The 21,018-nt window shown below is 40.5% G+C and overlaps 1 protein-coding gene across 4 annotated transcripts in view; it reads right to left on the reverse strand.

The window, feature by feature from the left end:
- Arl15 (ADP ribosylation factor like GTPase 15) overlaps nt 1-21,018 on the reverse strand; it is a 361,818-nt gene that overhangs the window by 176,292 nt on the left and 164,508 nt on the right. For all 4 annotated transcript variants that reach the window (XR_005284686.1, XM_038323071.1, XM_038323072.1 and 1 more), the window contains one exon: nt 6,490-6,698. Coding sequence is in view for 3 of the 4 variants with exons in the window: in XM_038323071.1 (XP_038178999.1) it covers nt 6,490-6,698 (209 nt within the window). In the remaining variant the exon portion in view is untranslated. The remainder of the gene's footprint in view (nt 1-6,489; nt 6,699-21,018) is intronic.

Here is a 21,018-nt window from a genome sequence, read left to right on the forward strand (position 1 = left end):
CAGACACAAACAAGCCATAATCTCTGTGCTTCAAGGGACTTACAAATTTCAGGAGTTGGCAGAAAAATCAAGATACAAGTCATTTTAATATGATCTGAATAAGTCTAGCGTGCTAGCAGACATCAGGAGGGCACACCTAACGTGGCCATGGCCACTGAGGAAGACGTTCTGATGTGATGTCATCTTGGGGGAAATTTTCCTGGGAAAACAGGAATACTGAGAGGTAGCTTGAGCAGGAGGAAAGAAAGGGAAATCCAGTTACAAGGCGCATAGCATCTAAGGTCTGCGGAGTGTCACTCGGTTCCGGAGAAGTTAGAAAACGGTACTACAGTGTACCAAGGACCTCATGGAGAACAGGGACGAGTTGGTTCCGTCTGGGGTGCAGAGAGAAGCTGGTTCAGAGTGGGACAGCTGAAGGCAAACTGCAGCACGAAGATAGGAAGCTGAGGGGAGCAACTGAGCTGGGGAGAGTCTCTGCACAGACTAAGGGAGAACAAGACACAGGAGTGTCTGGATACAGGCATAGTCTTTACAGAGGTTCCCAGGGTTTCCAGCTTCACAGGAGGTGCAGATTTGTCAGCACTGAAGAAAGGGAGAAAACGGAGAGGAGATGGTTCTTTTGAGCATGCGCTGTCGTATTTTGAACTGTTTCTTTCCTCCTGGATCTAAATAATTTCCTGGGTAAAAATGTCCCTTTCTGAAGTAACAGAGTGGTGAGTAGTGGGAATTATTAGTTTGCAGTAGACATGAGACACTCTCATTGCCTAGTGGATCGCGGGTAACAAGAAAGAACGGTGACAGCAAGCTGGATAGATGCACAACCAAGGAATTCACTTCTCTCCTCAAGGACTGAACACAGAAACTTTAATGGCTGTATGACACGTACACCGCACTTTCATTATACTCTCAGCTCAAAAGCTGCTCTTTAAAAATGTACTTTTTGTGATGATTTTTTTTCAACTAATGAAGAGATTGCTAACTCAGCTTTTCTTACAGGTCAAGAAACATTTTTAAGAAATAACTGAGTCATTCACTGGAGAACGGACTCCCAAACCCTGTCATTACCTCCCAAAATTTAATTGTAACAGTGTGGAGTACATCTGTAAGGAACGGACAAAATGATCTCTATCTCTTATATCATTTTAGAATAAGTATATGTCCCATAGGGGAGTTTCCAAACTGCTCACACCATAGGTATGTGCACTGCTGTATGGGAAATCAAATCAGTATTCTAAAACGCTGCCAAGAGGCAGGTCAACATGGAGAACTCTTCAGAATTTAAGTATAGCACACTTCCCAATGAAAACACATTTTCCTCTGTACACAGAAAGTGACATTCAGTCAAACTAGGCGCTTTATGCAATTTTAACATTTTCTAATAAAGATTTCTCATGATGGAAACTCTGAGACAATCCTTCTTTACTTATTCCTTCATAGACCTAGCCTATAGTTGAGCAATAACAAGACAAAATGAAAGACACAAACTAGAGATGTGTTACCATTATTATATTATCATTATTATTATTAATTATTATCTTGGTTTTTGTTTTGCTTTGTTTTGATTTTCATTTTTTCAAGACAGGGTTTCTCTGTGTAGCTTTGGAGCCTGTCCTGGAACTTGCTCTGTAGACCAGGATGGCCTTGAACTCACAGACAGAGCTTAGCTTCCCCAGCCTCCTGAGTGCTGAGATTACAGGCACCACCACCACCCAGCGGAGGGGCATTACTTGGTGACACATATGAAAGAAAAGGGGAAAAGCATGCAACATGAAGACTTTCTAGAAACCAGAGTTACAATTAAGGGTGACGGTTAAGTACCATAAGAACACACGTAACCTTCCAAAGTGAAAAGCCTAAAGATTAAGTACATAGTTCAGAAAGTTTGAACGGCTATATCCCCAAGAAGCATGGTCTAAGGAAGCTGGCATCTACAAATGTGCTCATAAAGACGCCTCTCACATTTCTACTATATGTATTTCCAATAAAAGACTGAGTCCCATACACACTGTATTAAAATCAGTAGACACTATAATCACAAATTATAATCACAAATTTTAAATGTAATCTTGACACTCTAATTTAGATCATGGATTTTTCCAAGCTATAATCAATGAAGTATGAAACTAATCAAGTCACTCGACCTTGTAATTCTGCTTCAAAAATCTGGTTCATGTATTCATATTTTATAATAATAATGGTAATAATAAAAAATTCAAAATGCATTTTAATTTCAGAAACATTTCTGAAAAAGTCAGGAACTTTTGGATCAAGGAGGCCTGTAAAGATTAAATCAAATGAAACAGCTAAAAATTAGGACTGTTTCTTTCATGTTAACCAAATGTGTCATTTTATATGGCCTGGTAAAACCAATAAAAAGAAAATAAGATTTTTAAAAAGCCAGGAAGTAAAAGAATGACAGTCAGCAACTGTGTAGAGAGAAAATAGGATTACATTTATTGGGTATTATATCAACTTAACTTCCCATAAAAAAAAACTCCTGATCTACTTAGTAACTTCAGAACTGAAGTATGCTCTCCAAAGGGAGTTGTAAAACAAATTAGATACAATTACAATTCAATACAAATAAAAAGCCAAACCATTTACTCTTAAGAGGTCTCATTTTATAGCTTCACCATTTAAACTAGACCAGATTTTCTCCTAATCGATCAAGTGGGCCACTTGGCATAAGCTTAGGTTTTCTAGTATGTTTTCCACAGAGAAAAAGAGATGATATGAATACATCCTGGAAAACTGCAGCAACCACATCTCCCCAGAGCCAATGCAATAAACATCTGCTATAAGGATTGCCTGGCCTTTCTAGCAGCATCTAGGGTGTTCTTTCACCCAGATTTTTCCAGGGTGTTTGTTTTGTTTTGCTTTGTTAAAAGACAATGTATGTGTCTACTACTAATTCTCAAGATAGAAAACCTCAAAATTCTGGTGAGCTGAACACATCACGACCAGGTATATTACAGAAAGGGAAGATAGGCTGCCTACAAGATCTTACTTGTTTCTCAAAGGGCAATGAGAGAGCTGGGCACGTTGCCCGCTTGTGGGTTATGGAGTAATTTTAACCATTGTCTTCCTTTCTTAATTCTGTATTCCATACAGACAGCAACATGCACAGCATGAGATGGGGCTCAAATATTAAACTTCCTGATGGTCTCTATCTCATTGGAGTCCTGGCGACCAGTCACCTTTCTCCTGAGTCTCGCTGGCTTCCATTCACTTTTGAGGTAACAAACAAGTGAATTCTTAAATTTTACTTGAGTGACAGGACAAATCCTGGCACATTTCCCCCAGAAAACATGAAATACAATAATTTTCCGGAAGAGAAGAATCACCAAGCCTAAGTGTACACACTTTTTCTTGACTGTGTCACATTGTTAGTGTGTCTTATTAAACGAAAGCATCTCCCTTGATTTTTGAGCAGAATTTCTCTCTTAAAACTCACAGATACTCTGCAGGGTAAAATACCATCTTTTTAATGCTCCAAAGCCTTACCAGCTCATACACAAACCCGCAGGCACAGACAAAACACTGGTGAAGCTGTATAAGACATGGACGTATGGTATCTTAATGAAAGGGAAGAATAGCAAAGAGATGACCACGTCTGAAGATATTTCTAAATACATGCCTAAAATATATTTCAAGTAACATGGGACTCTGTTTGCTTTTTAATCTCCTACCCAGGCCTGCTGTTCCCAACCAGGCTGAGGGTACTGTTTATACAACACAGAGGATCCAGTTTCACAATTCCATTTTTATGCTAACAATAAGGTATTGATTTAATTTTGAAAACATTCCTGAGACTATTTCAACCAGGTATTACATAAACACACCATAGAGAGTAGCCTCTTTGCCATCAAGAGAAAGATGGGATGTTTCCCATGTTTTCTTTTCTCAGCCAAACGAAAGCCAGGGTGAGCAAGCACTTCATTGTGCTCCTACAAAGCTCAACTTCTTTGTAGGAATCCACCCATCCCCCAAATCCTCCCAAATGCTCTGCTAATATGTACCTATAGAGTATGTGTTCATACAACCACAAGGGAAAGTGCTTTACTTTTAGGACTTTTACTACCTTCAAACTGGTATTACATAAATTCTATTTACAAGCAAAACATTCTAGGAAAATCAATTTTCCTAGAAAAATAAAGTTGATACAAGTGGAAAGGAAAATGAAGTTCTCATGCATTCTAGTATATGTACAAGCTGGAGATTATTTTCAAAAGTATCTATGAATATTCAATATTTATAGACATCAGTTGGTGAATCAAAAGTGAATATTTGTGCTTTTTCTTTAAGGCGAAATAGCTAGTTAACATACACAAGGAATACTCAGAAGCAATTAATTGCAAGAAGCTTCTTTTATTCAATGTGAGTTTCTCCTACAGAGGGTTGCCATGGGTCATATATTAAGTTTAAATAATTTATCTGCTGGGGTTGGAGAAATGGCTCATTGGTTAAGAGCATGTACTACTCTTTTAGAAGATGCAAGTTCGGTTCCCAGGATCTGATGCCTATAGTTTCCAAGGACATCTGCACCCACATTCACAAACCCATAATTGAAAATAATAAAAATAAATCTTAAAAGAACATGTTTGTTTTGGCTATCTGATGTCTAAGAAAAAGTTTACTTTTTCCCAAAAGAAGGCAATTCTGCCAGCTCCATCTGACCTACATTAGAATTAAGGTTAGTTTGGTACTTACATCTACCGCTACATCATACTGACATATCATACGTACATTTTACACAGACATAACTATATTGTCTATCTGTACTGTATAATAAGTTTCCATATCGCTTACGAGAATGACGATATACTCCGAGTAAAGCACCTCACAGCATAAACAGATCTAGCTCTGGTGACAAGCCAGCACTGCATTCTAGAACATTCCTTCTACAGACAGAAAGTCTCATGGCAAGAAGCTAACACATGGAACAGGTCCAGGAGGTACCACAATGGCAGCACAGGACACCTGCTAGTGACAACCAAATGGCTATTTTTCTTTTATCTTTTCTTTCCTTCCTTCTGTCTGTCCATCTGCCCTTCGTTCCTTCCTTCCTTTTTTTTTCTTTTTTTTTTTTTTTTTCGAGACAGGGTTTCTCTGTGTATCTCTGCCTGTCCTGGAACTCATTCTATAGACCAGCTGGCCTCAAACTCAGAAATCCGCCTGCCTCTGCCTCCAGAGTACTCGGGATTAAAGGTGTGCATCACCATCACCAGGCTGCTATTTTTCTTTAATTAGTATCAAACGTATTTTCCAAAGTCTATAAAGTGAAAAGGCGGTAAGTCTTGCATGCTGAAGGAGGCAACTACAGATAGCTTTGTGGGCTGAGTAGTAATCACTGCGTCAGCGGTTCTTGTTTTCATTTTTAAACAAATGAGAACTATCTCTACACAGGCCCTCTGTCCCTTAATACTGCAAAATTAGAAAAAAAAAATCACCCAAATTAACCCTATGCACTTAGAACAATTTTTTTTTTTTTTTTTTTTTTTTTTGGTTTTTCGAGACAGGGTTTCTCTGTGGCTTTGGAGCCTGTCCTGGAACTAGCTCTTGTAGACCAGGCTGGTCTCGAACTCACAGAGATCCACCTGCCTCTGCCTCCCGAGTGCTGGGATTAAAGGCGTGCGCCACCACCGCCCGGCAACAATTTATTGAGAAGCCAGACGCAAGCTATTGGCCACGGGTTCACACCACATGTGAGGGAAGGCTGGAACTGAATCCCGCTATGCTCTTGGCTCCTTATATACTTTTTCAGACTGTAGGGCAACAGCATTCCTATTCATTTTAATCCTAAACCACTCGAGCTGTTACAGTTTTCCGAGGGAGAGGAGAAAAGACATCCTGCAATATCCAGGGGCAAATATATCAGGAGGTTGAGTCCACTGTCCCTGAGTTATAATCTATTTACATATTAGTTCAGTGCTAGAAAACAGAAACTTGGCTCATAGTGGCACTGTTTACCCAGAATAGTCTCGCACTTTCAAAGGACAGAAACAACCTGAGAGATTCCACTAGGTGAGAAAAGAATAGAGCCATATTAAAATATATTTGGTGGCATGAAACTTGCAAGGTAAGACATCAGTTTTTCAGCCACACCAAGTATTTCAGAGGAAAATAACACAATATTTGAGGTCAAGTAATGGGTGGGAAAACGGACAGTGTGTCCCTCTGAAAGGTGGTGGAGAGGGATTGAATTAAAATGCTAGGCCTTTACCTCTTCAAAATAAAAGAGAAAATTTCCAGGCAAGTCTTCCAGTTTAAAAAAAAAAAATTATGTTTTACAAGCAAGATTGGGAATATAAATATGTGTCATCAGAATGATAACTGGTATTCCGCTACCCGTGCTAATGAAGGGGAAAGAGCATGCCCCACACATTCATGGTTATTTGTCTTCCCAGATTCCAACGTGGCGGCATTGCTTCAATAAACAAGCAAACAAATCAAGAAGACAGAAGAATAACACGAATGAGACATGCGTACCTCTTGCACTGAGCGAGCTGCGGGCTTGTCTTGATGATTGGCCAATATTAAAAAGGGCAAAGTGCACAGCTGTGGGTGCTGAAGAGCAGAATGCAGTTCATTTCTAGCCGTTTCTAAATCGTCCTCTGAGGAGGCACTGTCTAAGACGAATATTACTCCTTGAGACCCTTGATAGTAGCGGCTCCAGTATTTCCGGATATTATCAGCTCCTGTCAAAACAAAATCAGATTCTATTTTAAATAGTTCTCATCAACTTAAGAGCGCCCCAAGAAGCAATTCCTACTGGAAACCAATGCGACTTTTCAAACACAAGCGCTAAAGTCTGTGGTACCGAACAGTCCAGGAATCTAAGAATTACACACCACGTAGGTAAGGGCGTTATAACCACTGGGCAGACACAGTCATGAAGCAGAACAGACGTTTAAATTGTTCTTCATGCTTTTCTATCAAAATAAATAAGAGACAACCAGGATAATGATTCTTTTATTAAAATCAAAACAATGTTTTTAGACTCTGTGTATCAGTCCTAATGAACTACACTGTCCACAGAGTGACATCCAGACCCAAGAGAGCAATGACATTTACCACAGTATCTTAAGATCCCACTTCTGTAAGTTTGGTGGTGGTTTTTAATAGAATAATGCTATGCTTGGTTTATTCCGACGGTTCACATGACGGAAACTTAAGCTTTTAAGTTTATGTTGATGCTACTTGGAGCTGGGGCCTATGGAGGTGATCGGGATTGGAGAAACAAGGGCGAGGGCCCCGTGACGATGACTTTACAACAGGAAGAACGGACAGTCACACTTTCCTGCTCAGTCTCTCTGACCCCTGATGTCTGCTCCTACATCAAGACAGAGTACGACCCTCCCCAGATGCGGAGCTTCAACCTGGGACTTCCCTGCCTCTGGGCCTGCAGTAAATTTTTTCGTTAGAGATTGCCCGGTCTGTATTTTGTTGTAGCAACAGAAACTGGACAGAGACACAGAGCTGAGTGGCCTTGTTTAACTTCACACAGAGAGTTATTAGCATAATAACTTTTTATGTCAAAATACTGAAATTTGCGAACCACTAAAATCTTGGCCTTTCGTGTATGTGTAAATCCACTTGGGTTTACTACTCATGAGGAGAAAGAAAAGGTAACTGAGCGCACTCATGATGTCGATGGGACATGGTGCTTAGACGAGAGGTTTGAGAAGGCCAAACCTTGGTATTTCTAATTGAACTGTGTTAGTAGCTAGTTTGCCCAGGAAGGGCACAGGCATCTCCCATTACACGGTAAGTCCTTTTATTTCTTTGTTTTGCGAAAGCGAGGGGCTCTCTGTGCGTATCTGCAGTGAACAGAAGGGATGCAGTTGGTTACATAACAAGAATTAGCTAAGTAATTTACTGATCTGCAGCACATGATCCAGTCCTAATCAGTTGATAACTATGTTTTAGTCATGCATTGAACATTCAGCTTCCGTGTGTGACATACTGTGCTAAATGTAAGGGACCCACACAGGCTAGAGTTGGGGTACAAAAACCACTTGTGCATATTTCTCCCCAACTCTGTATTCGATGATTTCATATTAGCAGCTTCCACCAGGGTGGGGGCATTCTGGCTGTAGAAGATGGCCTGGCCTCTGCTTTCCCTGGCGAGCCAATACATGGCTGGGAAAAACTGAGCAGCTGCTATTTTCCAAGAGAAATAGGAAATCTAAAGGCTCTAATAACAGTTTGTTCAAGTATTGGCACTGAGGTGCTCACCTAGAGCAAGGCAAAGAAATTAAAAAAATTAATACGTGTGAGAAGGTGGCTAACTTGCTATACTCTCAAACAACGCTAGATTATGTGAGGTGTGAGAGATTCGTTGCTTAAGCGATGGGGAACCAATAAAACAACAGAGCAACAGAGATTAGCCACATCTAAGGTGAGGTTACCTAAAAGCACAGCCTGAAATGGCCCTTCTAGCACCTTTGATTATAGAAAGAATGCTCCTGAGAGAAGTCAGGGGTGAAACACGTCAACTGGATGGGGGAAGAATCTTGGTGAAGATCTGACTTCAGCTATCGCACGCTAGCTTAATCCTCCAAGGAGCTCTTAGAGTCTGGACTGAATCACATAAAAATGTCGAGTCCAGAGGCCAGGATATCTCTGCACAGTTATTGGCTGTGAGCCACCCCTGGGTACCTGGAGGGGGTTGGGACCAGATCTCAGAATTATATCTGGCTGGGGAGGTTACTGTCAGCCAAGAGTGGTCCTCTGGAGAAGGGTACAGGTGTGCGTCATTAGCAGCCAATACCACAGCAGCTGGGAGATGGATGCACTGGCCCAGCAAAGGAGATCTGCGTATGATACCAACAGCATCTGTTACAAGCTAAATCCAGACACTATCCATATGCTAGAAACCCATCCATAAGTCTGGGAGACAAAAGTGACAGCAGTGTTATCCAGCGATGACTATTCAGAAATAACAAAATACTGCGTGTGTGTGCACCCAAATCACTACAAATTTTACTAACATGAAAATGTGAGATACACAATTGCCATGTAATAATCCTTGCGATTTGTTCTACTGTTAATTCTACAAGGCCAATGAGAATGTACAGAATGGTTTCATTGATTTTGTAACATAGAAAATCAATGGTTGCAATTGATCAATAATTAGTCCTGTGTTATGGTTACTGATGGTTTAAGTGTTTTATGGGGATTAATTCACTCATTGAAGACAACCTGATAAGGTAGATAACACTTTTTAAAATGAAAGACTTATTTATTTTTATGTGTATGGTTGTTCTCCCCGTGTACTGTGTGCGTATGGTACCTGCAGAGGCCAGAAAAGGGCATTGGGTCTCCTAAAACTGGAGTTACAGAAGGTGGCTAGCCACCAAGTGGGTACTGGAAACAGAAGCTGGGTCCTCTACAAGAGCAGCTAGTGTTCTTAACCGCTAAGGCATCTGTCTAGCTCCAGAGACCAGTAATACTATCACTTTCAATTTATCAATAAACACCATGACAAAAGAGTATTGTGTGAATTTATTCAACACTATACATTCAAAACACATTAGGTCTAAATGCGATTGAGATAGGGTGATCAATGAGCAGAAATGATGAGCTAAATAAAGAACTATATTACCACATACACCATGGTGGGAAGGGCTGGAAGAGGTGGTGCCTAACACACACATACACACACACACAATATATACACTCCAAGAAGCACTACTTCTAAAACATTTCCCAGCCAACTGACCCAATCAATACTTTTAAAGTGTCTTGTCCATACAAGACAATGAAGGAGGGTCTAAAAAGACATTTAATAATCCTTTAACAGTAACCTGAAGTATAATGCCTATAAATCTACCAGAAGGAACAAATATAGCCACACGCTGCATAATATCCAGGGAACCAAGCATAATGAAGAAAACAGTGGACACATATTTCAGAAACTCATCTAGTGGAAACTCGGGGGATACAATGGAAACCCAACTCAGGCAGTCACTGCCTCAAAGAGAAACCATACTTTTATTTGTCATATTAAAAAATATGCAGGCTTGAAACAGGTGAAACAAAATGACAAGAGCTCAATCAGTAGTGCTGGTGAATAAAAACATGCAAAGGAAGATCCAGTGTTCTTTATATGACATAATATATGAATATTTTATTCTTAATAGTGAGAAGACTTCTTAATATCTTACAACAAAATCCCCCTGCAACCCTAGTGTCTTTGAATATCTTCACAAACACAGAGTTTGGAATTCTAAACTGCAGTTTATACAACTGTCAAAGTCAGCAGCAGCCTAGCCCAGAGTCGGGCCAAGGAAACCGGTAAGGAGGTGATGGGTGGCACAGTGAAGAAATGGCTGTGATATCAACCAAACTGCCAGGCACTTTGAGGATGGAGACTAATTGGGAAGGTCAAGGACACCTACTTGATGACCACTTTCCACCCGAAGGACATACCTACCGTCTCACATAGCCCGAAGCCACTCTTACTCCACAGATTAACATATGTTCTCTAGCCTTAAATTACAACTTTTACATGAAATAGCTAGGTACCAAACTCAAACAAGGTATCTATACATTTACATTTAATCTAAAGCCAAGGAGTTTTAACAGAAGGGTTGTGAAGACGGGGGTTGCCCATACCACTGAAGGCCCAGTACTGACTTGTTAGAAGTTGTAACGACAGGCTGGGGAGATGGCTCAGGGGATAAAGTTCTGGCTGTGCCAACATGAAGACCTGAGTCCAGATGCCCAGAAGCCACATAAAGCCAGACATCCTCCCATGGAGAGACGGGAGGCAGAGACAGGAAAATCCATAGGAAGATCCCCATTTGACCATGAGGGCATGTTATGATTGTCATTTCCCTCTATTCTTGTTAAGGTCTCTTGAATGTGACTTTCCTGGTAGCTGTTAGAATGAGCTTTTTTTTTTTTTAGATTCTTCAGGGTTCCTTACAACTTAAAAGGAAAATAGTAATACCTGCCTGCATGTGTGTGTGTGTGTGTGTGTGTGTGCGCGTGCGTGCATGCGTGTATGGGTGTGTGTGTGTGCGCGTGCGTGCGTGCGTGCGTGTGTGTGTGTGTGTGTGTGTGTGTGTGTGTGTTTCTGCTAGCTAGTTTTAAATCAACTAGACATATGCTTGAGTCGTTTTGGAAGGGAGAACCTATGCCCCCACTAGATTGGCCTGTGACAAGCCAATGTACATTTCCTTGATTGATGGTTGAGATGAGAGGGACCAACAGATTGTAAGGACAGGTGGTCCTTGGTATTCTAAGAAAGCTAACTGAACAAGCCAGAAATCTGTACTCCTCCGATTCCTCTGCATCAGTTCCTGTTTCTAGGTGCCTACCCCACTTGAGTTTCTGCCCTGACTTCCCTCAGTGACAGACTATGATATGGAGCTGTGAGCTGAAACAGATCCTTTCCTCTCCATGTTGGTCATGGTGTTTTATTATAGCAATAGAAAGCCTAGCACAGTAATGTATGTTTGTGAGCATGCTCTGTGAGTACAGCAGCTGCCTACCAGAGTGGAGGTCAGAGGATGGTCTCAATGTCAGTGCTCCCGTCCATCTTCTCTGAAATAGGATCTCTTGTTCATCGCTGTGTATAGACGCTCACATCAATCTCACCCTTTTTTGGCCATTTAGCCTATTCTCACTGAATGCGTGCAGTAACTGGGACAAAACACAAGAGTTCTGCTCCAAGTTCAGTGAACGGTGTGATGGCCAGTTTTATGTCAACTTGACGCAAGTTATAGCCATCGAGGAGGGAACCTCGACTGAGAAAAGGCCTCCACTAACAGTGGGCTGCAGGAACGTCCGTAGAGCATTTTCTAAAATTAGTGACTGTTGGAGGGTGTGCCAGACCATCCCTAGACTGGTGGTCCTGGGTTCTACAGAAAGCAGGCTGTGCAAGTCATGAGAGAAAACTAGTAAGTAGCTTGGCATCTGCATCAGTTCCTGCCTCCAGGTTCCTGCCCTGTTTGAGTTCTGGTCCTGACTGCTTTGATGATGAACTGTGTGGTAGTAGTAGAAGACAAACCAACCCTTTCTTCCCCAAGTTGCTTTTATCCTGGTGTTTCATTACAGCAATAGTAACCCTACCTAGGATAAACAGATAACAGATTTAGGATAATTTTTTTCTGACTGTAAAAATATTGATTTTCCCTTTGCTACATGGAGACTGCCTGCCAGAGAGGAGGAGTAGCCCCAGGGCTATGGGAATGAATGAAACGTGCAATGTGAATGAGCACGCATGTTTAAGAAACAATCCTACAGACTGTAATGAAAAGAATGCTAGGAGAATGGTATCACCAAATGAGGAGGGAGGAACTTCAAAGAATATAGGATGGGAGGCAAGGGGGATGGGTGTAGAAATACTGAATCACAGTGACAATGGGCACGTCACATGACATCAACAGACACAAGCTAATAGCACATGTGAAGACAGGACATACGTGGTTCTGTTGGACAGCAGAGTAACAATAACTACACATCCCCAAGAAATATGACCTGGGAAGGCCATGTCTAGGTTAAAGGCCTTGTCTATTATTCATGACTTGTTAGCAAGTATGTTAGACACCTACCCATACCTAGGCTTCCTCTAGGCTCAATCTGCTAAGCCTTAGCATTCACTAACCTTGAAGTTTCAACAAATACCCTAGCAAGTCCTGGACATATTGCTAACTACATAGCCTAAAAAAGATGAACTATTAAATATACATGAAAATGTTAATCAAATGAAACCAAAGGCTAGAAGAGCTAAAGGAACCATACAAACTAACAGCTTCTGCTGCTACCTTCTTTTTCCTCTTTTTTTTCCTCTTTTGGTTTTTTGAGACAGGATTTCTCTGTGTGACCCTGGCCATTCTGGAACTCTCTGTAGACCAGGCTGGCCTTGAACTCACAGAGATCTGCATGCCTCTGACTCCTGATTGCTGGGATCAAAGGCATGTGCCACCACACCCAGTTAAATTTCTGCTTTCTATTTTGGACAAAAAGTCGAGAGATAAATATAAGAGACACAAAAACCATAAAACACAAAAACAATACTTATCCCATTTCAAGGCAAAATACAACTGGCAGAGGGAAGACCACCAAGCCAGGAAGCACTGATGGTGAGTGTTTATCCTACTGAAGCTCTTGGAGCCAGCACAGAATTGGCACAGTGGTGAAGGACATGGGCCATATCTACCTGCTGACCACCACTGAGGAGGGCACATGTTTAGTTTCCAGTGCTATCAGCCTGCCCAACGTACCTTGGCAATGCAGGCTGTAGCAGTAAGAGAAAAGACCCCAGGCAAAGAATCTAGATACAGGTAGTTTGATAAATGGGGTTATGGGTGGACACCAACAGGGTCTCCTTCAGTTATGCAAAGAATAGTACAGAGGCATCAGTTCTGGCCATGTGACCAACTGTTGGCACAGCAGCAGACCAGACAAAAAAAAAGATAAATCACATGGAAGTAAAAACCAAGACTTGGTTTTCATAACACCTACATACTTAGGGAAAGAGATGCCTAATATGCTTGCTAACATTAAGTGGTGGCTCTCAGAGTCTAGCTGCAGAGTCTGTTTCAGGAGACCCAGGAGCCCTAAACCATGCTCATGGCTAGACTAGGAGACTGTATGCTGTTTTCACAGTATTGACACTTTAACTTTCCCTGCAAAGCTGATATAAGGAAAGCTGCCTGCGGGGGAGAACACGAGCAGGTGGAGGCAGCAGTCTTTACTCACGCACTCCTGACGGGCACACTCTTCCAGAGAGAAGGAAAAGAGTCAGTTCAGTGTCTAAGAGTATCAGAACGAGGAAGTAAAAATTGTCAGTCTTCTTAAATTAACCCAAAGGCATCTTTTAAAGCATTCCAGATAACTTAACGAGTAGCATGTAGCAAGAATGCTCGGGCCATACTGACGCAGACAACTGTTTCTGGGATGGATTGTGCAACTGTTGGAGTTGTAAGTCAAACCACCTGCTTTTTCCTTTCCATTTTTACCTGGAATTTTAATGGATTCAGTCTACGATTTATGTTACCTCATGGAAAATAAACAACAGCATTATTCATCGTCAAGGACAAAAGTTATTTTCAAGCAAAAGCCAGAGTCTTGGAAGAGTTCTATCTGCTATTGTGCATGGAATAGCTTTTCAATGAGGAGACTGAGGGTAATATTAACAGAGACATATTTATAAGGCAATGCGTCAGCATTTGGAAAAGCCAAAAGAACTTAATGATTCAAGACCTACCAAATGATCGACAGACAAGGCTACAAAGCCTTGCACAGATTTTTTTTTTAATGCACTGGTACCAATCACTTATGACAGATGTACAGGAACTAAGGTACACTGATTTGAATCCACACTGCAACTGGTTCAAGAGTTACCACTTGATGGATGTCAGAGGAAACAACCAATAGGTATCCAAAAAGGCTATTAAAAGATGCCTCCCTCCTCCCCTTTCTGGAACTGCACATCTATGTGAGTCTTGATTCCTCTACATACTCCAGTCCAAACTACATATAACAATGGACTTATGATTGAAGGAGGCATGAGAATCATGCCTGCTTCTCCGACTAGAGTGGATATGCCACCATCTATATATTTGTTCTTGAATGTTAATTTTCATTCAAATACTGTTTTAATAACATACAATGAGTTTACAATTATTGCTTTTAAAGGATTTTAAAAAATGTTTCTAAATTTGATCAGATTCAACTTGTAACATGGCAAATACTGACACACAGAGAGACCACACAAATAAGGACTGAAGGTCTCATTTAGTTTAAGAGCATGAAGATGCCTCAGACCCCAGACAGGATCTACAACTATGTATGCTCCTTGTCTATCAAGATTTAGGCATCTGAGGTTTTATTTGAGAAGGAGTAAGAGTCTTAATTTGAATTATCTTTATCCTCACTCTGTTTCATGTTCAAAGATGGGAGAATGGAAATAGGTAATGAGCACCCTAATCTCTGTGGTCTTCATGTGTTCAAACTAGTATCTAACACATCTTAATCTCTCTCTCTATATATATATAGATAGATAGATAGATAGATAGATAGATAGATAGATAGATAGATATAGACATAGATATCCAATGAACCCAAGCTTAAACGGGCATAGCTCTTGAAGATCCCAGCCTGTGAAAAAAAAAAAAAAAAAAAAAAAGTAGAGCTTTAAAAATTACTAATAAATGACACACCAGATGCCCTCTTAGCACCTCCTCCATTCCTTTGACACATGTTCTGGGTGTCTGTGTTATTCAAAATGAGGTAACACCACCACCTTCAAGGTCAAGTCCTAACAGGCAGACGTGAGCACTACCTGGCTGCACTCTGTTAACCCTTTCTCTCCCATCTCCATACTCTACGGCATAACCTCATCCCCTTCGACCTCCATCACCGGAACAGCTTTCGAAATGGCTGTGGCATGGGCCTAATAAAAAAAAATCATTAAATACTTTTTCAAAAAGTTAGCTAGAGTTATATCGGCGTACTGTTCAAAAATATTGAACATCTCAAATGTAACGCTTCAAAAGTATCTGACCTGACATTTAGAGTTCTTCACAGTCTGGCTCCATTTCACCACTCCGACTGCATTTCTACATTGCCTTCATAGATCCCACAAAAGCCCCTGGGTTCTTGTTCCCCTGGACCAGGTCCAAATTTCTCACCCTCTTGTTTCTGGTTCTGTTATCTACTCTGCCTGGGCTTTTGATTGTGTCAGTTCTCCTCTGAGCTTTTACACATTTAAACCACTATGTGTCCTTCAAGGGCTAAATCTAATGTCATCCATTGCACCATGCTTTCCTTGATCTTCTGGCAGGTTTTATTGCTCGAGAGATGAAGCCTGTTATTCTTGGTTCTCCTTGTAACACTTTCTACCCTCTAGCTCAGTTACCTAAATATACAGCATCTTCCAGAGGAGACTAAAAGTCAATTGGAAGTTTAATGTATTTAATGTAATTTATGTATAAATTAATAATTTATTCAATGGATTCATGTAGTGACATTTCATTTGTATCTTAATAAATAAAGCTTGCCTGAAGATAAGAGAGTAAAACAGCCCCACTGGTCAGCTTTACAGACCAGACAGTGGTAACACACACCTTTAATCCCAGTAGCCACACTAGTTGCCATGGAAACCAGGCGGTGCATGCCTTCAATCCCAGTGGCCCACATCTTTAATCCCAGCCCTAGAGAGGAATATAAGATAGCTCACAGGCAGTCTCATTCTGAGATTCCTGGAGGCAGGATTGCCTTTTTCGGTCTGAGGTCGAGGTAAGAGCCAATGGCTCGCTGCTTTGCTCTTCTGACTTTTAGGTTGAATCCCAATTTTTGCCTGAGTTTTTATAAACTGTGCTTCATATTAAGTCCATCTTCATATTGGAACATGTGAAACACAAAGTTTTACACATAATTAGAACACAATAAATCCTTTTCAATGAGTTAAACTTTTATAAAATGCTACTTAACAATTCTCAAATGACAGAATGTAGAATTTGCCCCCAAATCATTCCATGACATGGAAATAACTCGCTGTCTGGCTGAAAGAAGTGGTTTGTTCATATGGTTATTTAAACTTTATTTTTACGTTTCTGCTGGGTCCCAGTTCAGCAAGGCAATCTCTCAATATTCAGCTACTAATATTACATAGATTTCCTTAAACAGATCCACAGAGAATCTTCACTCTACCAATATTTGAACACACGCAGCTGCAATGCAGCCTGTGCTGAGTGCTTCACAAACAAGCTCTGCCCTGTGCTCTCAGGAGTCTTGAATGTGGTTGGACACTATCCTAATACCTAAGTAGCAGCACAGAGAGTCTGAAGAAGGAGAAGGCCATGACGATGCATCTGGGAAAGATGGCCTCTGCACTCCTGCAAAAGCAAGGGGCTGATGCCCTAGAACACTCACCGGCCCCGAGGCAATCACAACTGGCATTCCAAGTTCTAAGTATTTATTAGCAGCAAATTTTGGAGCCTGGTAACATGATATGAAAACCATAGCACTTCTGAATTATTCAAAGGAATCTGATGGCCAGATTAGAAAAGCTAGTATGTGCAGAATTTTGCTCAAAATTGCCACTGACCAATACCATTATATTTTTAGAAAAATCAAAACAGGAAGTTTCTGGTTGAAGTGGAGGGTGGGTATCTGTTATGGACTTGTTGAAAATAATACATACATACACACATATATGTATATATATATATTATAAAAGTATAATTTATGAATAACTATATAAATATTCTCACTTTAATTATTTAGATAGACATTGCTATATAATTCCCCTTTTCCTCCTTATCTTCCACCCTCCCCACTGCCCTCCATGCTCCCAATTTACCCAGAAGACCTTGTCTTTTTTCCCCTTCCTAGGCAGATCCATGTATGTCTCTTTTAGTGTCTTCTTGGTTACGTAGGTTCTTTGGGGTTGAGGCCTAAGGCTGTTTGTCCTTTGTTTTATGTCTATTATCTACTTAGTTCTTTCATAGTGAGGAATCACCACTGCATCTGGAATGGTTTGTGATTTCTCCCCCAACAACACGTTTGTGTGTGTGTGTGTGTGTGTGTGTGTGTGTGTGTGTGTGTAAGTAAAACTTTAACATACCTATCTTATGAGAATACTAGTAAGAGATACATATGGTTATAGATTAATATATATTCAGAGAACACAGAAAATGTTTAAAATCAGAGGTATCTTGTCTTATGTAGAAGAGAAGATTAATAAGAACAATCTCATGGTAAGCCTTGATTATTCAAAACTGTTAATTTGGTCTCGTACTAACTGCAGTTTCATTCCGAGTTCAATCTACCACAAATGTCATCACCATCAACCTACTCATGCTAAAACAACAACCACAAAAAAAGTGTCAAGAATTCTCTAAGCCGGATTCTGTCCAAGTTTTCTTTTTTCTTTTCACTGCCCTCTTGCCAGGTCACTCTTTCTGGAGCCCTAACCAGAATGATTGTAGAAATGCATCTGGGATCATGTTTAGGCATGAATACAAAAGAGCGAATGTCAAAGGAACAGTCTAGACAGACTTCAGGGAGGTGACAATGTTTAATTTAATGGTGTACATGCACTAATTTACATCAGGATGGGAATCATCTAATTAAATAAGTGAACGTGTACTACAAATTAAATGTAAATACAGACGGCTCTCAGTTTAGGGATCAATTTTGATTTAAAATTTCCAAAAGTTCCATATTTTACCCTGAATTCAATTTTCCTATAAAACTTTCCTCTAAAATAAGCAATGCAAGCTTGTACGGGACCTGGACCCAATCCTGTTCAAGAGGCGAGTCCTCATGGATAGAACAACGGTAGAAAGAAAAACAGTGCCATAGCTTCTCAAGTATCACTACCTGGGTTCAAAGCCAAATTCTATTACATGGCATCATAAGGGACCTTAATTAGCTTAATCATTCCAAAGTTCCATGTCCCTCCAAACAGTAAATATAAAATTAAAGGGCTTCCTCTCACAGGATCGTCAGGATAAAAGGAACATTTTCATCACAGAATGCGCTGTGTTCATAAAAATTAACTGTCATTTTGTTACCCTAAAAGCATTTTTAATTGATTTTTATTGAGGTCTACATTTTTTTTCTGCTCCCCTCCCTGCCTCTCCCAAGGTTCCCATTCTCCCAATTTACTCAGGAGATCTTGTCTTTTTCTACTCCCCCTCCAAAGCATTTTATGGTCACTATTAAGGCTATGACTTCCCAAACTACTGAGCTAACTAGAGCTCAAAGACCAAAAAGTCTGGATGTGCTCAGGGTTGTAGACAACGCGGACCTGGTCTGTACAGTTCCTGAGGGAGCCAATGAAAATAAACCAAGCTTTGATTTGAGATGAAGCCTTTCTCATCTCCTGGTAACTTTCTCCTACTGCTGGTACCTCCTTAGCATCAGGTCACCTTTATTCGACAGTGTTTCCCCATCAATCTCTGTTGTCCAGATTTCTTTCCACCATTTAAAAAGAAGGAAGTCATTTTTCAGATGAAAATGTTCAATATTGTAATAAAGCTAGTTTGGGCTGGATTTTAAACCAAACTAAACAAAAACACAGAAAGAAGTATAATTAACCAGAGTGCCATTCATGTGACACTTTTATCTCCGAAGCTGTCACATGGCATGCCATGCATATAATACCATGCTATTATCATGTTCTTCTTTCCCTTTTGTTAGAAGTGCCCAGATAGCCAAAATTCTGTTCCATTTCTTCAACAGCTCACATGGCTGCCTCAGTGAGAGCACAGGTATAATAGATTGTAGCACTGGCTATTTAAGGGCACGTGTCGTTTGTTGTTGTTATTGTCATGATCAACGATCACTTTTAAATAAATATAACTGGATTATCAACAGCAGAAAAGCAAACACAAACCTAGGCATGTGTCTCATTTTCTCAGGCATTCTTGCAACTCTTTTTAACCTACTTCCTCACAGCTTTTAAGCCTACCTGCCTTCACCAGGTACCTGGCTCTCATCAACTTCAGTAGACACTCAAAGAATCCTTGTTTGGGTGTACAAACCTTCATCTCTAGGTGTCCCCTCAAGGCTGGCACAGAGAAGACAGTCAATATTTATTAACTATAATTAATACATGACTATTATGTTGATTCATTTCTCACAGACTTGAGTATAAATAGTCTCTTACTTTTGTATATTCTAAAAATATGTCTTGTCCGTTCCTTTGGCATTTATTTGAATTCTGCTTCTTCCCAAAGCAGAGCAATTTATCTGGTCCCTTCTCAAAGGAAGCTGTCCCCTTGTGCTTGGAAACTCCCATCATGAAGGGGAAATAGTGACAGGATCACTCCACTATAGACAATTCCAGACAAGCACTCTCTAGAACTGAAGCTAGATGAATAAAACACTAAAATCATATCTAAAGGTGATCATACTTCCTCTTTTACACAATTCCGATACACTAAAATAAGATTAGTCACAAGAGCACATGCACCACTAAAGAGATTCCATCACACTGGGTCCTACCGTTAAATAGTAATTGGCAACTTTCATCTCTGATGCTGTGGAACACACCCTGCTATCTCAAGAGGCAACTAGGACCCTCAGAATGAAATTAATTTTAATTAGCTTAAACATGAGTATGTCTGTGTCATAGAGCACTTGGGGACAGAGGATAATGCGAACAGAGTGTCACAGTGGAAAACAATGAGGGATCAGAGTACCAGCAAAGAGAAGATAAATGGGTTTGAAAATGCCTGAGGTCAAGATCTTCATTTCCAAATACAGTTTCCCGTGAAGAACACACTCAGAAAAGAGAGAAAGCAGCGTGACGCAAGCGGTGCTGAACCCACCACCTTTTAGATGGGGCAGGTGAAGAATAGAGTTGGCTGCAAACAAACAAAAACCAGCTACAGGAGAAGACACATTTTTTAGGTTCCAGTGGCATTCCACAAAGCTGAATCTTCGTAAAGCTATAATATTAGGCAGGGACCTCTTTTCATATCCTTCTTAGCCTAAATGAGCAAAGACAATGGCCAGGAAGGGATAAAAACATCTGTTAATCTGCCTGACATGGGTCCTGTCCATTTTAAAAATATTTTGGCTTACACATGCTAATCGTGGATTAGTATTACTTTGAATACTTCACTACACCAATAGCTGATCATAAAATGAAGTAACGGGGAAAACCACACATAACTCACCCTACTCCTTTTCTTTGGTTGTGGGTGGCACTAAGGTTTCATCTCTTCCTAACTTAGAAAAACTAGGGTCAAGAATCAGGTTTCAATACAGATCTCAAGGCTCAATTCGAAGGATGTGCCCTTACTAATAATAATCGATGGGTAAGAAAACAGTCTAAACAAAATTAAGTAGTATTAAGACAATAGCCCATACTCTTCAATTTTTCATAGCGTCAAGGGCCACTACATACCTGTCATAATGGTGTGACGAAAGTGATTACGTTTACGGGAGCAAAGGTCTATCTGTCAGGACGGACACCCAGCCCCCAACGCAAATTACCTGCAAGCACAGAAACTTGGCAGGGTGAAGGACAAGGCTGAACGTCTGGAA

Source organism: Arvicola amphibius, chromosome 3 (genome assembly GCF_903992535.2).
Source record: "Arvicola amphibius chromosome 3, mArvAmp1.2, whole genome shotgun sequence".
NCBI lineage: Eukaryota > Metazoa > Chordata > Mammalia > Rodentia > Cricetidae > Arvicola > Arvicola amphibius.